We start from the raw sequence: 22,893 nt of genomic DNA, 5'->3' as shown, positions 1-22,893 counted from the left end.
TCACATGCAAAATTTACTTAGAAAAATTTAATTTAAATAGTGCATTAAAATAGAATACTGCTTAGAACATGACTTAATACTTGAAATTCATCTGAGTAACTTCTTTTATGGAATTATATTAAACACTCTTTGCACAAGTGTTGGGCAACACTTCAGACATATTACTTTTTTCAGTATTTCCTCATTTATAACTGCCTGTACCTGAGTATCGTTGGAAGAGACAGATAATCTGTCATCAGGTAAAGATGGTGTATAAGCAACAGAAATTGGAGTCCCTGGAATTCCATTTGCCTGAATGTTTTCACTGTCACTGCCATCCTCTAATGTTACAATTGTGCCATCACCACCTGCACTTTCAGCAGTCCCTTCCACATCTATCAGAAAAGATGTAAAAATTATAAACAAGTGTTACATAACAATGCAAATTAAAAAGAGCTTTTAAATCTAACGTTTAAAAACTAAAAGAATCATAAGCAAAGTATCATAAGGAGGAACTTAAGGCAGAATTTACATGGCATTATATAATTTAAAAAATTCCAAATACTCTTAATTCCTACCAATGAAAATTACAATTAAAAAACAACTTACAACTTTACATTGCCAGGTTCACCATTCTACCAAGTTTCCAAGAAGTATTGGGGGGAAAAAAATAAGTCACTGATTTGATATATGCTTTCCAACAAACTGAAAAATGTAGTGCTATACTGCTACTACAGAGACAGGCCCATTTGTGAAGAGTTTATGTGGAAACAAAACAGAAAAAAAAAAGTAACAAGAATTTGTATTTTAAAAAGAACGTTAGTCTCCAATATAGAGTGTAAATTAATGTATGAAATCTTGTCCATTTTACTGTTAAATAATGCACAGATAAGGTCAGACAACTGAAACTGTTTTCTTCAGCATGTAAGTGTTATTTAAATAATGACATATTTTAGTTAAATATTCAGAAGTGTTAAATAATTCTTAATGTCAAGATTCAGACTGTAGTCGTTATCGACTAGACAGATATTAATACCTCCAACTACTATGTTCACCATTTCCTGCACAATACTTTCTACAATTTCTTGCGCCTTCTCTTCACACTCATTGCTTTCACCATCATATGTTCCTCCATCAGCTTTAGAAAGATCTTTAAAAAGAAAAACAAACCCAAACAAATATTAATGAGAAAGTCAGAAATTAAGGAAATATTTTACTTGTATTTAATATTTAAAAAGTCAACTACAAATCTATTAACAGGAGAGTATACGTTAAAAAAAGCAGTGTTTGGATGCTTTGAAAATAGCATTTGCAGAACACGAGCATTCCAGTGTTTAACCTGTAAATGGTAAATGGCAATTAATCCACATGCCTACACCAACAGAAGACATCAATTTGTATTTTCTCATACATTAAACACTGAAAACTTACTGGGTTTGAGATGTTACTCTCAAAAACTTTCACAATATCACATAGGTGCAAAGAGGAATCTTTGCTACAGTGACTACAACAGAGTGCAGGACTAAAGGATACTTGTGATAAAAGTTTAGACAGTGGTAACAACGACAACAGGCATTTTGCATTAGTCAACTATTTGAAAATATATGCCTGGCTCCAGATTTGGGAGAGGGAAAAAAAGGCAATCCTCAAGCCTTTCTTTTTACAGACCTTTTCCCTCCCTCCATGAAACAGAAATACACAATGATTACTTTCTGCTGCTGTGGCTTGGTCGGCTTCTGTCTGTTCATTTTCAGCACTAGAAATATCAGATCCATTTTCTGCCTCTATATCTTCTTGAAGGTTCTTGTCCACATCATTTGTGCTGTGGTCAAGCTCTCTCTCATGTTCTTTGGACAGCGGATCAGTCTGTGTTGGAATATGTCTCAACTGAGGTGACTCAGGCTCATGATGGCTTACTGGAGACTGCTGTAGATGGTGTTGCTGTCTGTGTCTTTCCTTTTCCATCTGTTTGGCTTCCTGAAGCTACAAAAACATTGCAATCACACAAGAATTCCACTATCAAAACAAAACAATGAGCTGTATACATATTGTATACATTATTTTATAAACATGAAATCTCCATTGTCTCTGCTTACCCAGCGCCTTCATAAAACTCTAACAGTTTAAGAAAATGCACCCTTTGTATTATTATAAATAATTTTAATATCACAGGATAAACCTTTGCAAAAGGGCTGCTTCCCAGCTATGCACATTACACTTAGCCACACCCTCACTGTGGAAGAGGGATGACTAATCTACACATAGTATAGGACCAAGAGTTGTCTGCCTGCCCTATAAGGAAGTTCAGCCAGTAGATGTGACAATACACAAGGACTGCGTGGAGAAACATCAAGGCAGGTTCTTTTCTTTTTTGAAAGCTCTCACAAAGAGAAATACATTGGAGAACTTACGAGTCTTCTGTTATCCTACAAGCATGTGGTATTAAGGGAAAGACTAAAAAAAAAAAAATACCACCAACCCCCCAAAAAAACAAAACAAAAAAAACCCCCAAACCAAAAAAAACCCCAATCTAACAAAGAAAAAACCCAAACCAAAAGAAGGGAAACTGACTAAACATCCAGGGAAAAACAGAAAAACAGGAGTTAGAGCTGAAAAGAGCAGCACTTCCAAAATGCTACACAAGACAGATCCTCAGGAAGAAAATACTTAAATCGTACTTAACCATACTTAAAACTGTAAGACAAAGACTATTATAGTTTCATGGTTCCTTGGTCTGGAATCCCCGGAAAGAGAAGAATTTCTGTAACTTGTCTAATGGCTTAAAGACAGCAGTCATTAAAGTCAGACCAAAGCAGAGTGTCCTTTGAGGTGATGCTCTAAGGACCAGCTTTCTGTCCCTGCAGAGCCTAGTGTTTACCAAAAGTTTTGTAACTTTTTATACTGCTAGTTTGACTACTATGATCTCAGTCCTTTACTCTTCCACTTAAAGCTTTCTGTGCTGCATCTTTTGGGGTGCTACAGATCCACGAGTAGATACTACCTTTCAAATTACAGCTCAAATAATTCCTTCTAGCATTTGTTAGCTATCATATTAAAATAACTGCTCAGAGTGTGCACAACAAGCAGAACTGCTTAAAAGGACAGTAGCTGCACAGACTTCTCAAAGCACTCAGGTACTGTACGGCTTTTGCCATGACTTAATCATAAATATGATGTCCCATAAATCTTCGACTGTGGCAGTACCATGTACCAATATGCAGTCGCTTCTGAGAGGAAAGTGGGAAAGAAATTACTACATGTTCTTAGAGAAAACTTATGAGTTTGTAATAATACAGCAGAATTACTTCTAGAAGTAGCTAGGAATTGAAGAAGTTCTCAAATCCGGGCACCTGCTTTTTTGTTTGTTTGGGTTTTGGGCGTTTGTTTGTTTGTTTGTTTAATAGGAATTAGGACAATTATTTTGCCTTATTGATCTTTATTGTCAGCAGTAGAAGGCACAGGGCATATGCTGGAGTCCCTGCGGCCAATTCACAATAGCAATTTCAGTGACATAGAAGTATCTGTTAGTGACTATTACACATTAAAACGTTAAAAAATATAAATGATTACATGACTAGAGAGTTTTTTTTGTTTGGTTTTTGTTTTTGTTTTGTTTGGTTTTTGTTTTGTTTTAATCATGGATTACTTCTTTGGTGTTTAACATCACGACAACACTGGAGCATTTCACTAACACTAATGTAGTCCACATGCACTCTTATGCAGGTAGCGTGGCATCTCTTGACAGCCTGACGATAGAAACTGAAGTTGAATACATCCATTAAATATAAAGGACCCCTATGAGAAGTTTAAATCCTATACACCACCCCTGCTCCCCAAAAACACATTTCACACCTGTTTCAGAGTGCAAAACACAGAAAGAACAAAGATACCTGATTCCCTTTTTTTTTTTTTTTTTTTCAAAAGTACGTAAGTTGGGAAAGCCAAAAAGCTTTACTAATAATGACAACACAAATCTCTCAAGCTGGTTTGCTTTTAAGAGCTAATATCTATATAAGGATACTGAGATACTCACTGCTTGATTTTCCATACGTGCAAAAATGACATTCAGCATTTGTGTTAGAGTGGCCTTGGCTGTGGTTTGATTTATGAGATTTTTGCTTGCTAGATAGATATTGTAACATGTTCTTACAGCCTGTAGCACTGTTCCTTCGTGGATTTCTATGTGTTGAGATGTTACTGCAGTGAGCAAAGCCTAAATAAACAAACACACACATATATACATTTTCCAGTCAAAACTTTTCATGTCAATCAAATAATTTGCAAATGATTAAATATCGAAATTGGATTACTTTAATATATAACTAAGTATATATCTTGAACTGCAGTTTAATTACGTTTCCCCGTGTACTCTTGTAGCCATATCGGAACATCATACATATCAGTTATATTAAATTGAGAGTGTTTTTAATCAGCGTATCTAGGAAATACATGTTTCATAGCATATAACAGCAAGAAGTAACCAATGGAGTTATCAGACAGGTAGTTAATAAATTCATCCTAGAATTTTCTAGACATAAAACATGAACAGACTACCTGTTAAAATCTGGAAAGCAATCCAAAGGGTCCGAAAGTTGTTTTACAAATAAATGTAAATGTGAGAACAAAGACTGAGTATGAGATTAGGCAGTTGTAAGTGGGACAACTACCCTTTCTAAACATTCTCTTTGGGGAGATGCTAGAATATTGTGTTGCCCTCTCTGTAGAAATTCACTTCTTTCTTTCCATTTGAGTTTATATCTGCTGCTCTTTTTTTGCAAAAAAATACGCAAATAAGCCTCTAAAAGATCAGATAACACAGAAGTAAGGAAGACATTATCTTTACGTGAGGTAAAGGCAGGCTGGATTAAGGAGCAGAAATAGAGGCAGAAGAAAGCCGAGGATAGGGTGTGAAGACATTGTCAGAGGTGCATGTTGGCGAGTGGAAGGAAAGGGCAAGAGCTTGGTCCACAAAAGAACAAACATGTTTATACTGATCATTGTACTCCAGTAGAAGAAAACAGGGCATTTTATGCATTAAAGACTTTGACTGAGTTAATGATTTAACGGGACGTTTAGGGTAAGAAAGAAAGAACTGGAAGCACTGGAAAGTTCATACATTGGTAAGTTTATCACAGTTAAAACAGAATTTATTTTAAGTGTTGTGTAATTTACTCATGAAACTGTGCCTCGTTTCTTTCACCAACATTGTCAGCACTTCTGTCCACACATGGCACCTACAAGTGGACAAAGAGTATCCATTGCTCACTTAAACCCTTTAAAAATCACCGTACAGCTTAACAGGAAAAAGAAAATCAAAGACCCACCTCACTGCACTCCTGCTGAAGAGACCCGAATTCTACTCCTAGATAAGCAGTTCACTTAAGGTCCCTTCTTATTCTACCCGTGGTGCCTCAGTTCTCTCATCAGTGGACATAGGGAGGTACGCACATGGATGACTGTACTTACATTTCTTACTGGAGAGTATACATTCTTATCTGCATGACCACTAAAGAGCATCTCATGCTACAATCTATAAAGTAGTACTGCCTACATGTCCACTAGAAGTCTTTTTTCTCAAAAATTGAAAGAAAAAAAATTTAAAAAACACCCAACAAACCAAAGAAAAGAAATCACAGAGGTAGGCAAACTGTAGACAATGGCTTTGTTAAAAGAACTTAAGTCTCTGAGCACTGGTACTGTTCTTTTTTTCCCTCCCAGAATTCAGTTTACACGTCACCGGCCTTCTAAAAACCAAGAAGCGCTAAGCTGAAATTCATACCACCATCCTTAATTCTTACCCTCTCTGTGCAATGATTCAATACCTCCACAGAACTTATCAATACCCTGTTTCTGCTAATGGAAACATCATTGAGGCAAGAGGACATATAAAAGCCGTAACAAAATCCAGTGCCGTATCTGGATGGAGATCAGTGACAAGTGGTGTCCCTCAGGCGTCCATACTGGACCAGTACTGTCGAATATCTTCATCAGTGACATAGACAGTGGGATTGAGTGCACCCTCAGCAAATTTGCAGATGACACCAAGCTGAGTGGTGCGGTTGACACACCTCAGGGATGGGATGCCATCCAGAGGGGCCTGGACAAGCTCGGGAAGTGGGCCCGTGTGAACCTCATGAGGTTCAACAAGGCCAAATGCAAGGTCCTGCACCCGGGTTGGGGCAACCCCTGGTATCAATACAGGCTGGGGGATGAAGAGATTGAGAGCAGCCCTGCGGAGAAGGACGCGGGGGTATTGGTGGATGAAAAGCTGGACATGAGCCAGCAATGTGCACTCGCAGCCCGGAAAGCCAACCATATCCTGGCTGCACCAAAAGAAGCGTGGTGAGCAGGTCAACCCCACTTGTGTCCAGCTCTGGAGTCCTCAGCGCAGGAAGGACATGGATCTGTTGGAGCGGGTCCAGAGGAGGGCCACAAAAACGATCAGAGGGATGGGAACATCTTTCCTATGAGGAAAGGCCGAGAGTTGGGGTTGTTCAGCCTGGAGAAGAGAAGGCTGCGGGGAGACCTTATTGCAGCCTTTCAGTACTTAAAGGGGGCTTGCAAGAAAGATGGGGACAGACTTTTTAGTAGGGCCTGTTGTGATAGGACAAGGGGCAGTGGCTTTAAACTAAAAGAGGGTAGATTCAGTCCAGATATAAGGAAGAAATTTTTTACAATGAGGGTGGTGAAACACTGGAACGGGTTGCCCAGAGAGGCTGTATATGCCCCATCCCTGGAAACATTCAAGGTCAAGTTGGACAGGGCTCTGAGCAACTTGATCTGGTTGAAGATGTCCCTGCTCATTGCAGGGGGGTTGGACTAGGTGATCTTTAAAGGTCCCTTCCAACCCAAAACATTCTACAATTATATTCTATCATCTCTGTATCAATGAGTCTGCCACCAAAACCTATTTACACATTTAAACCATTCCCCACCTGTCCTTCCCCCTCTCCCCTTAATACAAACACGTTCTACACTGGTCTACACACGCGATTCTATGTGTCATATTTTCACTTATCTTTCATTAAGTGTTGTACTGTTTCACCTCTACCTTACTGCTAGGAATTCCTGGGGGGGGGGGGGGGTTGTGAGACTTGCAAATACTGAGCTAAAACACGCTGAACCCCATTAATTAGAGCAGCACATCTCTTCTGATCAGGTAACATATCTACATCCCCTATACCACAGTACTCTCACACACCAAAATTTATCCCCAAAGCTACTCATATCAATCACAGCTCTGCTGACTTCTCCAACTCTTTCCTACATGTTTCAGGAGCAAAGGCAGTCACCCTGAAGGCAGGTAACTCCCAGTGATTGGATTCTGCACTCTCCAATCTGGCTGGAAAGGCTGCACACCTGTACAGATTTTAGTATTCTACTTTTCCAAGTTTTGTGCGTCAAAGTCCTGAAAGGCCAAAACAGAAAGCTCCCTTCATCTTTCACTAATAATTCTGTAACAGAATTAACCTTGAAGAACTTTGTCTATGCCAGTTTAAAAAAATAAGATCAGTAACTCTTGAAAACAAACCAAACAGGTGGAGCCCAGGCATAAACAAGACAGCTGTTTTTTCCAAGCATTACTGTTTGGGCCCCATACAGTAAGCATTTAGATTTAGTTAAGATTTCTTTCATTCAATTCCAAAAGATAACACTGAGACACACACACTTAAAATACGTCAGTTTAAGAACCACCTACGATTTCTCACTTGGAAGATAAGGTCTCTTGCTGCCTAGCATTTAGGACACTAACGAAAAGGTGCAGGGGGGCAGGAGAGTTGAGTTTCCATCTCTCTTGTTCTAGCTATATCATTCATTCATTTACTCCTTTGTGTCACTTTCTGTCTCCTTGTTAAATTCAGGTGATTAAGAATTTGGTATTTGAAAGTCCAATTTTAACTTCCATCTCAGTTCAGTAAAGTCCTATGGGTTTTTTTTCCCAACTTTTAATAATAGGAGACAATGCCTGCTTGTAGAAAAAGGTGACAAGGCTACAGATGGATTATGTGCTCTTTTGTTTTAATTGGCTTAACAGCCTGAATTTCCTAAGTGTCTTCAGTATGCTTGTTATGACTACTAGAGCTTGGTTCTTTTCACACCACCTGATAAGGGGGTGCGGAGGCGAAGAAATGTTTACACACACACAGAGAGACATACCTCCTTAACACATTAATCCAAATTCACTGAATAGCTACATCTTCTATGCAGACTGAGAAATCAGTCTTTCCAGCAGGGCATCTCCTTGCAGATATCTAACTATTGAAGAGTTCAACTTGGCTACAGAGGTCCTGACAGTCACTTCTTCGGGTTTCTTTCCTTCTCAGGCACTAGAGACAACGAACCCTAATGACTACCACACGTTTATAAACAGATAAGCATTTTAAACTTTGATCTTTTGTTAATATATTTCATATTCCTTCCAATTTAGAGCCATCCTCAGGCCGTCATGCTTACTTCACATCTCAGTGCCATTTCTCTTCCTCTACTATCACAGTCTAGCAGAAATACGAGAACAAACATGAGACAGGAAGGATTTTACAATCACTTTCTGACAACATCCTTCCCTCTTGGCAGCTTCCATCCAGGGCTCAATTTGACAGCATGCCCTAAACAACATCACCTCATTCTGTATCATAAAAGAGTACATCATTACCACAACTGGCGTGACCCAAGAAACCGCAGGTTACGATCACGAGTGGCAGTCCTGCTCCTCTGAAACCCTTGTCTACTCAAATGTTAAGAAAACTAATCCTTCCCTTTCTCACTTTATCAGTTTTCGTCAGATTACTCCCCAACCTTACTCTGTGGCCAAACAGCTACTTGGGTCCAATGCAAGGAGGAAGAGAGGGAAGACAGATGAGTAGAAGACAACCACCTCAGTAACAGTCCCCAGTTAAGCCGGATTACACAAAATCTCAAACTGCTACACAGCAATGCATGTCCCTGAGAGATGGAACAACAAAAGCCATACACTCTTACTGCTTACTTTGCAACAGGCCCGGGGCATGAAGCCACCTGTGCTATTTTAATGGCAACACATTAATACAATTAAAAACAACACAGAACAAAAAAACCCCACAGGTGCTTTTCTGGTGTTTGGTTTTGCAGGTTGGTTTGTTTATTTGTTTTTAAAAGTCATTTTAGTTGATTCAGAGTATTAAATGCATGCCAGGACAAGGGATGGAGCGAGACAACATTTGGGAGCCTGGACAGAAAAATGCCTCTCTGCAGGGGTCAAAGCAGCAAGCTACTGCAGTGGCTCTACTGACTACGGAGTCACAGCATTAGGTTGCTTTTTTCTATCATGGTAAAGATTTGCTGCTCAAGGCTTTTTGCAGCTGAGTTCCCACTCCTTCTGGTCACACTTAGCTCATCTGTTTTCATCCAGTATCTTCAGCTAAGGAGAGAATGATTAAAAAAAAAAAGCCTACTTTACTTGTATTCCTCCCCTTTGCTGTTCTTCAGGCATGGAAGGAAACCTTTGTAAAAACATTGTTAGCACCACCTCATTATACTTCATGTCCTTCCACAAAAGCTTTCTTTGTCACAAAGCCTGCAAAAATACCAACAGCCATGAAGCTTCCCCTTGTCCTGAAACTACCAGCTATCATCCTGACTGTGAGATTGTTCCCTTGCTTTCCTTCCAGTCCTTCACACCTATTGTTCTGTATTTGAGAAAAACCCTATTGTTCCGTGCCTCCACCTAGTTACTATAAATAAAACTTATTCATTTCTGTAAACAACCATCAGATGGGTTTGGGAAAGGAGAAAAATCTTCAGGATCATTTCTTGAGTTACACATTATCATATCTTTGTATGACACCCATAGTATTTTTTCTTTTAGCCTGAAGCATGTTTGCCTATTTAGTGAATTTCCCATTATGTAAAATGAGTGTGAGGCAAAATGAATGTAGTTTATGAAGTAAACTAAATTAACATTAATTTGCTACTAAAAACATCTAGCATCTATCTGTACCTGTAAACTTTTCATTCCTCTCACACTGAATATTCTGCAAGAACAGAACGGTTATGGTGAAAGAAAGTAACCACAACCAGAAGAACGATTTAAGAACGCACAACCGGCAGATGCACCTACATACAGACGAGATAGGAAGCCTAGTTTTCAACTCAGGGTCATTCTTTTCTTCCTCTCAGCCAACTCTGATCATCTTATCTTTGGAAGATTTATGACACAGTACAGCCGTCATCTGATCAGCACAGGCTTACTTTGGGTAAAATACTTATAATTCAGTTGCCTGGGAACTCTCTAGTACCTGAGACAGCACATAAAACACAGTGCCTCTAACCCGTCTCTCTAGCGTATTAGCTACTGGAACCACATAATTCTGTTTTCTTTGAGAAGGGCTATAGGGTTATTTTTAATAATAAAATGTTTTTAAAAGTCAACTTGAAGTCCAAACATTAACTTATCATGAAATAATGTGTTACTATGGACTGACTTTTGGAAAAACACAGGAGACTTAAGTCCTTAAGCCACAAAGCAACAAATACCTCAAATAACCTTCACAGATAAATCATTTTTCAATATGTCACTCCAAGCAACATTTTCTTTGTGAGCAAGTGATAAGATTATCTCCTGCTTTTTACCATTTCCAAATTATTCAGTCATTTATGTTATACATTTACCATAGCTTTAAAAGACCTACGTTTACCTAACTTAGTTTACCAACTTTGAAGACCTACGGAAATACACTGTAATGGTATGAAAAATAGAAAAATACAGTGTTTGCTTCCAGCATGCTTTCACAGTCAAGACAGTGTCATATCCTAGATTATACACCAGATTTCAGTAATAATGGATCATTAATAACACTTAGTATTTTATTAAAACTAGTATTTTTTCTACTTAACATCAATTTTAATAAAAAAAAATAATCCATATTCATAAGCATGTGCTCAGTTACCAGTCCTGAAACACACTGAAGGATTATGACTGTGGAGATTGCAGAAAGAACAGCAGTATGTTGCAGTTTCTCCTACAGAGGATAATATAAAGAATACAAATTATTTAAGAATACAAAGTTTTATTTAGTTTATCACTAGAAAGTTAGGTGTTCAAAATGAACTAGAATCTAACATGGAATGAAACGGATACATATTTTGCAAAACAGAAGTATTTCATGTCCAACTCTGAAAATGTAATCTCTAAAAAATAAAATTGCAAACTGACAGGACAGCATTTTCAGGTTAAGTAACCAGTCCTAGCCATTAACTTAAGATGAAAGCCTCAAGATACAAAGATTCAGAAATAAAACTGCCTGCATCATTATTTCGATTCTCAAATCATTCCATAATCCACAGCTCCTTCTAAACTCAGCAGGAGGAATTAAGCTTTCTACAATCTTTTTACAGGAAAAAATAACCACACTACTGATTAAGTTACTTAGATAGCATTCCACACTACTGAAACACAACAGGATATGGAACTGAAGAAGTTCTTTCTAAGGGTCTTCTCAATCTGGAATCTGTTTTCACACAAGTTTTGTTAAAATTCTTTCAAACCTATCATCATTCTCCTTATTCCTCAGAATTAGTTAGCTTTTACAGTCTTCCCATTCTGTAACCCAACAATGAGTTGTCCTCTCATTGTCCTCTATTTTTAGTTTCAAAAGACAGCTTGTGCAAGCAACGTTTGATTCAACTTGCCTTCCTCCATGGACAATGGTCATACTGACAGCGTGACTAGCTGTAAAAAGACACGTACAGGAGTTGACCTTATGAACAGTCTATTGCACATGGAAGACTCAGAAAGCCATCACTAAAATAACATGCAACTTTTCAAACTACAGCTATCAAGCACGCACAAAAATTTTTCTTTGCCAAACATGAACAAGTTAGGCTGTAAAAGTATCTAGATAATACCAAATACTTACTATACAGCAGACCAAGGCAAGAAAATACAGATGAGGATAAACAGTTGATCTCGTGTCCCATCCTTCTTCCTCATCCCTATTCTTTCTTTATAGATTTTTAAAAAAATTTAATATAGTTTTTGTCATAATTGTAGTTCTTCAGGAACAAAAAGGCCAGACAGAAATGTAAACAGAAGTTCAACTAAAACCTCTGCAGGTGTCAACAGGAACTTTGCACACACACATCACGAATGCCATAGCCCCCCTAGCAGAGGAAGCCTGAAGGCAAGAAGGTTCAATCAAGGGAGGCTGTTTCAAACATAATTTGAACAAACAATTTCAATTTATAGCAGCCGCCTAATTACTTGCTTTTCTTCTGCCCCAGCAATCCCCACCATAACAACTGAACAAGAATTTGCATGGCTTCCCATCAAAATTACACCAAATCAAACTAAACTACAAAAGGAAGGAAGGAGAAAGCTAATTTCCCAGTCTGGTTCATCACAGAGTCTGCAGATGAAGAACGAGGGGATTACAGAGATGAGAACATGCAAGCAGAAATAGGGACAAAAAAGTTAAACTGGCCACCAACTGTCAGAGCTACCACTAAACATACCTCTAAAGCTTAGGTACCTAAAAAGAGAGAAATTACACTCCTCAGTCTCAGCAAGATTGTTTCCTCGGTAGTCAGCAGAAAGGTATTTTCAGAACGCCTAAGTGGCTCCGGTTGTTGGGAACCTGCTTAAGATGACTCCACCACTGGAAAGACATCTAGTACCTAGCAAACAGCACCGCGTGGGAACTCTTACCCAACGCCGGCTCACAGATCTTAGACTGAGGGCAGCACGCTATGTAAGGGCCACCCATTCAGCACGCAGAACCAAGATAACCCTCCAGGAGGGAAGGTGTCTGAGTGATCAAGGTTCTCAGATTTTACTGTGGTGTTGGTGATACAGCTGCCCTGTGGGAGCACTACTCATGCTATGAATAACAGCCTGGGAGCGACAGCAGAGAAAGCGGGAGACCCAGGTCCCCTGCCTTCTATCTCCTTGATGGAATTAAAATTCTTCAGAGAACATACTAATCACCAGGGCCACAGAAGAGTCTGAAAAGACCCATGATCTAGCCTTCAAATCATACTGGAGAAGCAGGGTCCACACTCAGCCTGGAACAGAAGAGTTATGAAGCGTACGAGAATACGACTGACTTGGCATTTTCATTATTCCCCCAAGGGAAATAACAAGTTCTGGTCTTTGCTAAGATTATTTCTAATTTTGATGCTTTTTATAGTGTCCAGTGTACTGGACAAACATGGAGCCAAAACAAAAACAGTACTCTCCACTTTTCCAGGCATTCTAACATGGCAACTACCTAAGTCTAAACAGTCAAAAAATGAAAGTCACTAAATGAATTTACACACTTAATGCATTTTACAATTGTTGAAGAATTTACTTTCTCTGCTATTTCCTTGCACAGAAGGAATTTCAGCTCACAGATACCCGCTTTCAGGCAGGAGGTTAACTTTTTAACATCTTGACCAAGGGCTCAGAGGACCAGAATAAGAAAGCATTCAGAGAGAAGGTATTACGGTGAGAGGGAGATATAACGGTTTCAGTCACTGAAAGTTTAAATCAACAAAAACTTCCTTCTGCAAGATGAAAAGTGTCTTAAAAGCTTCGGCAAAACAATACAACAAATCTAGACAACAGCAGCATAGACCAACATTTGTAACAACTATCTGCTGGAGAAGTAGAGTGTCAAGAAAAAGGAAGATTTGAGCTATGAAAAGGAGTAGGAAAACAAACTACCTTCTTTGCAGTAAAACAAGTAACACAATCTGCAAGAAATGCCAACACCTCATGACAAATATACACAAGAATACAAGGTAACAAACACTCCAGTCCTCATAACTAACTTTGTGTTCTTCACTACTGCTCATCATCACAACCATTCAAAGACTACTGTTACAGGAGTAGGGTATGGTATTTCCACTAGGTGGCTAACTTCTATTAGTTGACATAATAATTTCCTGTAATAAATACCCCTAATTAATGGGTGCAATCAGAAAACTGCTAAGGTTCCTCAGAAACACTTATTTGTACAGACTCCACATGCAATGTTTATATAAGCTATGGAAAGAAACCCGAGACCTCCTTCAAGCAAAAGTCTATGACACAGCAGCACACAGCTACCATGGTAACGCCTGACTGCCAGGTCTAATTGCATTTCATAAAATAATTCCAAAATGGATTTAAAAATCTGCTGCTTAATTACTGTCTTCCCCACTGGGAGTGCAGGATTATTTGACAGTAATTCCTCACAATTAGAAAGCTCCACTGATCGCTGTGAATGAAATTTCACCCAGTGGTCTGTGCACAAGACTTCAGGTCACAACCATGAATTCACCCAAAATGCAATGGGGGAGAGTAGGGAAAGGAGCATTAGATAGGGAGTTTCCATCTCATACAAACAGGATCAAGAAAATATTTTTAAATTACCATTACATTTACAAATTAAACGCTTCTGCTTTTGAACTCTGAGGCCATGAATGTCTTCCTGCTGTCACCACTATAAATACTGGAAGTATTAATCATATTACCTTTATTATTTGTAGCTGAACCCCTTCGTCTGTTTGAGGGCCTTGAAAACAGCCACATATTGTCTCAATAATTCTATCAATTAATTTTTTGCCTGGAGCTGTACTGTCTGGAGCATTCCCTGTCAAGTGCCCATATGCTATAAGTTTCTGGAGAGGAGAAAAAAAACACATAAATAAGAGCTTAAAAAAATAAGTCAGCTTTTTGTTATAATAAATAAATTCACTTGATAGCTCTAACTTGCACAGAATAATTAAAACAGTACATTTTACTCCAAGTCTCATAAAACATCAAGGATTTTTTTTAAAATGTCCTCCAGATTTATTCAATTTTCACTCAGCAACTGCAATATAAAGTTTGTCAGCAAACTTAAGAAAAAAGCTTTTGTTCATCAGTTAACAATGTTTTAAACCAAACAGGATTCTAAAAACTAACTCACATCACACATGTCTTCATATGTAGTCAGCACACAAATGCTTTTAATATCAGATAAACCAGCTGCAAATGCTTTCTATTTAAGCTACTAGCTAGTCTTCTGTTTTTAAGTGTTCTATTATCCCTTTTTCTCTCTAGGTCTTCAATACTTTGAAATGGAATTTATTACAAAATTAACAAAATCCTCTTCCGAACACTTCAGGCATGAGAGTATTTGTAAATCTCCGTGGCCCACCTACTTAAAAACATGCAGATTAGAAAGGCATCATAGCGAGACAGCATGCCAGGCAGGCATATGCCTCTGAATGTAAATATATTAATCGAGTTCACTGTTGGGCTACTCAGGAGAAGCGAATGGCTAAATTCCATGCTGTAGAATTTGTTTTGAAAACATTACAGGAGCCTATGAGTTTTGAGAGACTAGACATCTCAAATTGAAAATATTTTACGCAATTATAAATAGCATAAAATGAATTTGATAATGTGTTATCAACACATTGATAATGTGTTAGTTCAACACATAGATATACGCATGAAAATAGGTAGTTGGACACTAACGTAATAAAACTGATCCAAACATCTAACTGTGGTAATACATATATATACAAACACATACATGCATTACATAATAAATAAGACATACATTCACCTTTTATGAGAAATATATTCAATTTGCTTGTGTGTGCAAGAAAGTAAAATAATAGAAAAACAATGACATTATTTGTTACATACAACTGTAGTTCCCCTCCAAACCAACGGAATTTTAGAGTTGACAGTTAAAGCTCATCTTCATACAGACCTGTAAACAATCTAGAGATGTACTGACAATCCTGGGGCACTTCGACTGGCATGCCAATTCAAATGGTAGGAAGTATTTGTCCGCTTCAATGAAGCTTGTCTTTGATTTCACAGGTGGAAGAGTGCTTGAACCAGGCTTTGCTTCTCCATGAGGGGGACTAAACAGAATGATTGTATTAGAATGCTGTAAGTGGTAACAAAAATAGTTCTCACCACCACAATGTTTATGAATGAAATAAAATATCAAGAAAATTAACATTAGGAAAGAGTAACTTCTATGAAGTTAACACAACAGTAATATGGTCATATAAATATTCTTAACGGCTTTTATACTTCATCTGTCTCCTTTATGGATCAGGCAAATTGACCCATTTGCACACTAAGTAGATATTCAGTGGTCCCTGCCGGTTTGAAGGCATAAAGACTTGTTTCCTCTGAAAACAGGAAAAGACTCCCCTTACTTGGTTGGTGAAGGCAGAGGGGAAGAAGGGAAATCTATTCAGTATCATTTCCACATTAAATTAGAACTCTGAGAGAAGTCTAGTCAGTTACTACTAGAACAGATAAAAACACAACTTGCCAAAAATTTTTATGACCCTGAAAGTTAAGAACTACTCAACTACTGTATTATGATACGAGTTTGGTTCAGTACTTCAGAGAACTTACATCTATTTTGGAGATTAAATCCTATCTGAACTTCAATCCTGGACATACTCAGGGGAAAAACAAACAAAGAAACACCAACGAAAAAAAACCCAAAACTTTGCTCTGTCTGCTTCAGACGACACCACAGAATTTAAGAGTTCAGTGGTAACCAATGTATCTCACTTGGGCAATGTATCTGAAATGACTAACTGTACAAAATATGAGAAATTAGCTGTTGAACTCTCATTGCTTACAGCACCTTTAGAAAGGGCATGCTTATTAATACTTAGCTAAAAAGGACAATTAAGAATGGGTAATTTTTCACTTATTTGTGTGCATCAATGCAGTTTGCCTTTGACTCAAAGCAACATGTTCAGATTTTTCATTTCACAGAATAGCTCATCATCTTTATATAAAGCATTCCTGACCTGTTTTGTGCACGCATATGTATCTTTACATAAAACGTAAACTACCCTGTCTTACACAGACTTGATAAGTGATATTAAAAAAAAAAAAAAAAAAAAGAGCATAACTGTATTCTGTAGTGAAGGATTACAAAATTCTTGCAGTAATTCAAACAGATCTTTACAGAACAACTAATTTCAAATCCAGGCCCTATGCATTTGTTGCAAATTAAATCAGATGCTTCAAGGAATGCAGATGGTAGAAAAATATACATTTATCATGTTGCTGAAGTAGAAGAATGAACTGCTAAGAGTTTATTATAAATCCAAAGAATTAATGCAGTCCCACGCATCATGGAGAGAGCCTTAAACTAACCGATATGATAAATTACCAATTTCAGCTTTCCAAGGAGCAAGCTGGGTTGTCCTTGAGAAGATATTTGGTACCACACTGAAAAAGCCCTCCTTGTTTAGGCTGCTTAAAAAGGGCACCTAAATTCTAAGTCTTAATAGGGAATAATTAGCATTAAGATTCTACTTTTTACTAAATAACTTCTCATTTGAAGGTTTAAGGATTTATCCCTACAGATTTTTTTCCTGAAGAAGAGCAGAGGTTTGTTTTTCTGTTGGATACATAACTTTATTTATTGCCCAATATTGTTTTGCTGGAAACAGAGCTCTTTTGGACAAAACCCAAATCAGATAAGTTGCAGAGGAAGTACATGATTCTTCTGTGTCCTTAAATCTCTCTGAAATTCCTATAAAAGCTTTTTTCTGAGGAACGGAAGGGTGGTATCTCTTGCTCGTGTCACTTCATCTAGTGATTATGTCCATTGAAACCATTAAAATCAGGTTAAAAAAGCACCCAGGAAATAAAACCAGAATTTTTCAGAAAGCAGGAGCAGGCCATGATGAGATTCCAAAAACGAAGAACTCATGCCACAGCAAACAATTGCAGAAGCCTGAAGCTTCTCTTAACTGAAAGCTATTAAAAAATGCCCCAAATAATAAATATGGAAGATGATGCTCCATTTGCCTCTGGAAAGATAGCTCAATAAGCTCATCACCTTGCTGATGATGGAGGGGAAGGGGATAGCAGGGAGAGGGGAGAAGAGAAACCCAAAAGGTCTTTTCTTCTTAATGTCAGCAAAGAAATTACTTCAGCTGTTGGTTTGTTTTTTTTTTTTCCCAGTAGACTGTGAAACCAGAAACTGTCCCTAACGAAAGTCTTCCATCAAGGAACCTACCAAGCATGGGAATTATGACATGTGCTGGTATTTACATATCAGCCATAGAAACAGGCTAAGGTATGTATCAAACAGTGAATTTAAAAAATTATTTTGGCAGCATTTGCTGTGTAACGGTTACATAAATCAGCCTGTCCTTCTCTATGCCACTCCCCTCTGCCCCACTACCAAACACCAGTTCTCTTTAAAAAACAAACAAACAACAAAACAAAAGAAGCCATTTTCGATGCAAAATTTCTGGGAGGTGGAAATGATCTATTTTTCAATGCTTTCGAGCTTAACTGTGAGATCAGTTTCCTTGAACAGGGACTGGAAAAATGTAAAGAATTATCATTAAAAGTACCTTGTTAGGATATTCAAATCTCAATTACAGAAATAAGAAGCTGAAAATAATTTGATAAACTAAGAGGTTTCTCTATTCTAAGGCCTAGAAAAACAGTATTTTCTACTGCATCTAAAAAATTTGACTTGAGGGCAAATACATTCACAGTTACCAAGTCCAGCAATGCCTTCATCGCAGCAAAAGGCTACTGTCAAAATAAAGACAGCACTGAAGAAAAGGAATCAAAATCTATTTAGAAAATGTACCTAGGCAGGTAAGACATACATATTATACCCCAAAAAATCACAACTTCAGATATTAATAGGACAGAATTTACACACCCAAAGTTCAGAAATGGCTGAACCACGCTTGTATAAATCATTATAATTCAGCACTCTCGTTAGTTGTAGCATGGTATTTAACTATAGAATCAGATATTACTTTTCCTTATTCAGTGCCCAGAACAAATATTGTTCACTGAATACTTAATGTTAAGCATTTTTTTCTTATGATGCCTCACAATGTGGACTTGTGCTTTATTTATACTACTGTAAGTAAAATCTGTTATAAAACCACATTACTACTTTCTGTCTGAGACTGTCTTGTGGTGCTTGGTGCAACATTTTCTTAACACTACACAAATACTAAGTTTATTTTTTACAACCTTACTATAAGCTGATGGCATTGACTTTATTTTGCTGGTGGAAACTGAAGCACAGTGACTTAATCAGATGCATCCACTAATTTTTACGTGCCCAATTTTATAAGCTGTAAGACTAAATTGTTCAGAATATTTGATATTAAATTGTCCTTTACATCTTCTGAAATAAAGTTCCCATTGGCTTCCTTTCCAGCTAGAAGCGCTTACATTTTCCAAACCAAAACTTGTAGATTTCAGCTCAAACACCCAGGAGACAAAGCAGAAATCATTAGCAGCCAGTTTTGACAGCTGTGGTTTAAATGATTTGCCTAAACCAGAAATTCAGTTACAGGGCAGAATGCAGGTCCCCAAGTAGCACTCATCTGCTTAAGCCATAAGAGCACTTTCATCATCAGTTTCACCCACTGATTCGATTCTTTCAACAAGGGGTATAAACAGTCTTCACCACACAGCCCTGACTCATGGTTAGCAACGTACACTGAATGAGGAAGAAGATCCTGTGGAACATTGTAATTAAATACTAATAATGGATTCCACAGTTTACCAATACTTAAAAATGTACTTGTTGATAGCGGAGGAGTGCTCAATGTCAATTTTGGCTTCTACCTTCACTTGTAGAGGAATTGCCTCCAGAAATCTACACCTATTCCCTAACAATGTCCTTTCCAGACACTGTCTTTCCAAATTACACTAGTTTTCTCCACCCATTCCCACTTCCTCACCCCAACCTCCTCCCCTGGCTCACTCACAGTTCAAGTCTTTTATTTGCATTCCAGGCTCTTCCCCCTCCTCTGAACCCACTTCAAGAGCCTTTTAAGCTCAGGCCCCTCCACCAATACTTACTTTCTGTGTCACCCACAATGACCTTTTCTAATCTTGATCCCCATTCCTACCCTCCCTGGCAAAGCAATATCAGCCTGCTCCCTCTAAACTATCTTCTGCTGCTACCCCCAGGCCCCATGCCTTGCACCATAACAGCCAGTCACAGAGGCAGTATCTTTAGCACGTTTCCAGATACCACCAACCTTACAAAATACATTGAAAATGCTTTTCAGAGAGAGCCCGTACTCCCAATGCAGAATAAGTATGGTACACATTTTAAGAAGTTAAAAGCACTATTGCTCAATACGATAAACTATCACATACCTTTGCTTTTCTGTTTCAGCCTTTATTTCCTCTGTAAAATGAAACAAAGGCACAGTTATGGAAATGGTATCATAACCACAAATATAAAATAAAATAACTGAAAATGGTTGGAAAGCAAAACTATTTAGGCAAACATTTGAAATCAGGATTAATTTAAAACAGAAAATACATGTTTATAAGCAGTTTCATAAGAGCTTCTACTCTTCACCTGCATTGCTTGCAAACTGTACCAAAATTACTTTACCAATATATATTCGAAACTTAATACTTAAATTTGCATCCAGTCATGCCAGCTAAAAACCACATCCCTAGAATGTTTCTGCCAAGATACTGGCAAGCTCTTTTCACAGCTCATGTATACAGAAATAATGAGGAAAATGCAAATATTATTAAATTAGACACCACAGTAATGACTAGAGGGGAGGAAGAAAACATCTGTAGTGCCCCTATTTCATACTATTTTAAAAGATATTAGAACAGAAGAACTAATAGTTTAATGCTGTTGACAAGACATTCTAAGTAATTTTTTACAATACATTTTTAAAGTAATTTTAAATTACTAAAACTAACTTTAGGAAACATCTTCAATTTTAGGAGTACTTTTGTCTGTATTCTCGAGTTACTTAGCACACGTAAATCACAGGAAATTCCATAACAACTAGGATTTCCAATGTTGTAGGAATACGTTCTTGAAATAAAATGTACGGAATCAAGTATGAATACATATATATATTTATATATATATATATTAAGAAACAATCTCAGGCAATCCATTCTAATGTCAAGTCCTGCTCAAACATGCAAAACCACAATCAACTAAAACCACCACTTCACTTTGATTTTTGTGTATAAGCTTTAAACTAGTGGTATGGATCGATTCTGACCAAAAAAAAAAAAAAAATTAATATTTCTAACTAAGCTCCCATGCAGCAAAAGCACACTTCATCTGTGTCCTATCCTTTCCAGCATCTTCATACCCTTCATTATTTTACCTCCCACCTTAGCATTCACACCCAGGAACTCTCCTCCCCGAGATGCTCTGAAGTCTGTCCAACAAACAACAGTACCAACCAACAGATACAACTGCAGAATGGCTTCCGAGTTCAAAGTTTCCGACTAAAGTGACAAAACTGAGCAGATTCTCCCCCAATAGCCAAGTATTTTGAACACAGAATGAAACATAGTAGACTACAGAAACTAAGCGAGTCCTAATGTTCTGCTTAGATAGTAATCCCATTAATAATGGCAATGAAATATTAACAAATTTTGCCTGTAAAATGACACAAGGTGTTAGGAGTAGTGGGTTGTTTTTTGGTTTTTTTTTTTTTTTAAAAAAGTGGGGGGCAGACACCCAACACAAAAGTAGAAATCGTGTCTTACTGAACTTGAATTAGTCTGAGTGACTCCTTTAAATCTTTTTTATATATATTAGGTTCTTATTTTAAGTGATTAACACACAAATTCAGAAACTACTTAGTTATAAAATTTGAACCTGAGTCATGTTAACAAACATTTCTACTGTTTTATATTTAAATTATAATTAAAGATTATAACCCATTTCATGGCATTTAATATGAAGAAAGATGATATTTCAATTCAAGATAATGTCAAGATCAACGTCAACTTGTTATAAACACAAATTTCAGTTTACAATTTTATCAGATTTTAATGACCTGAAACAAACCTGTTTATTTAACAGTTTTACTTAAGATCACTTAGGTACAGGAGTCAACTACTCTATTGACAACATAGAGATTTGTGCATTTACAAGTTATTTTATACTTTGGCTAGGGGAAAATAAAACAACAACAAACAAATCTAGAAAAAGAATGATTTCAGACTATTGCTATAAATAAAATAACAGAATGCGAAGCTCCACTTCATGTCCAATTCTAGTTGCCCTTCTCAGCCTGCATCACGCCACTGGGACGCTAACCCCCAGAGGGCAACCACTCCCCCCCTAGGGAAGGTGCAAATTATAGTGGTACCAGTTCATTGTTCAGAACAGAAACAGTTGTGAGTATGGAATTAGTGTGCAAATTGCTTAAGGAAGTACAAGTAAGCCAATTCTCAGCTCCCCACCCTCTCCCTTTCTCCATGAACAACAGTATTCTTCCAGTAAAAGACAGCACACATCCTAAGCGCAAATATTCTTCCGGCCCTACTTAAAGCAGATGTGACAGTAGGTGAGTGTTCAGACACCCTAGTCAACTTTACAGGTTCCAAAACTGTGGTTAAACTGTATGTTTAAGCAAATTTCTTGAGCTGAAAGCGCTGCATGAACAAAGACAGTCCCTGGCAAACAGACAAACATAAAATAACATTCAAGAAAAGAACGATCAGAAACAGCAGTTCCGCTTTGCACTAACTCGTTTTACTCCTGAACTAAAAGAATGTATGAAACCCAGCTAGCTGTCATCTTGATACTACATCAGATGATCTCCGAATGTATTCTCTGCCTTGTAAACTCTAACAGGACTGGCAAAGATTACCAAAACAATAAAAAAACCCAATCGAGCTGCTTAGACCCCTCATATCAGCACTGCTGATATTCTAACAAATCATCACTATTCTTTCTTAAAATACTACAAGAGATTGTCTTCAGAATAGGACACAACAATTCATATCAGAAAGTGGAAATTTTTGTAATTGAAGGAAGTATACTACAATTACAAGGAAAAAGCTTATGCAAGTGTCAATCTAATTAAATGTTACTACCATTTCAAGCAGCACTGCATCAGTCTATTAATGTGAAAGTATAGATTTTATAACCTTTGTTAAATAAA

At 37.5% G+C, this 22,893-nt stretch overlaps 1 protein-coding gene across 3 annotated transcripts in view; it reads right to left on the bottom strand.

Annotated features, from left to right (window-relative positions):
• The window catches only part of ARFGEF1 (ARF guanine nucleotide exchange factor 1), a 100,146-nt gene that overhangs the window by 48,367 nt on the left and 28,886 nt on the right, over window positions 1-22,893 (bottom strand). The window contains exons 2-8 of one of the 3 annotated variants that reach the window (XM_087751845.1): window positions 20,108-20,138; window positions 15,684-15,840; window positions 14,452-14,598; window positions 4,013-4,192; window positions 1,689-1,962; window positions 1,016-1,129; window positions 202-374 (exon numbers count right to left, since the gene is read on the bottom strand). In XM_087751845.1, the coding sequence (XP_087607971.1) occupies window positions 202-374; window positions 1,016-1,129; window positions 1,689-1,962; window positions 4,013-4,192; window positions 14,452-14,598; window positions 15,684-15,840; window positions 20,108-20,138 (1,076 nt within the window). Of the gene's footprint in view, window positions 1-201; window positions 375-1,015; window positions 1,130-1,647; window positions 1,963-4,012; window positions 4,193-14,451; window positions 14,599-15,683; window positions 15,841-20,107; window positions 20,139-22,893 lie in introns of those variants that run through there. The other 2 variants (XM_087751853.1, XM_087751860.1) reach the window with 2 other exon arrangements.

The sequence above is a fragment of the Nipponia nippon genome, unplaced genomic scaffold (assembly GCF_047370975.1).
Source record: "Nipponia nippon isolate SJK-2023a ecotype South Korea unplaced genomic scaffold, ASM4737097v1 scaffold_1, whole genome shotgun sequence".
Classification (NCBI taxonomy): Eukaryota; Metazoa; Chordata; class Aves; order Pelecaniformes; family Threskiornithidae; genus Nipponia; species Nipponia nippon.
Note: the sequence above shows the minus strand (reverse complement) of the source record. Positions and strands in the feature narration are given on the sequence as shown.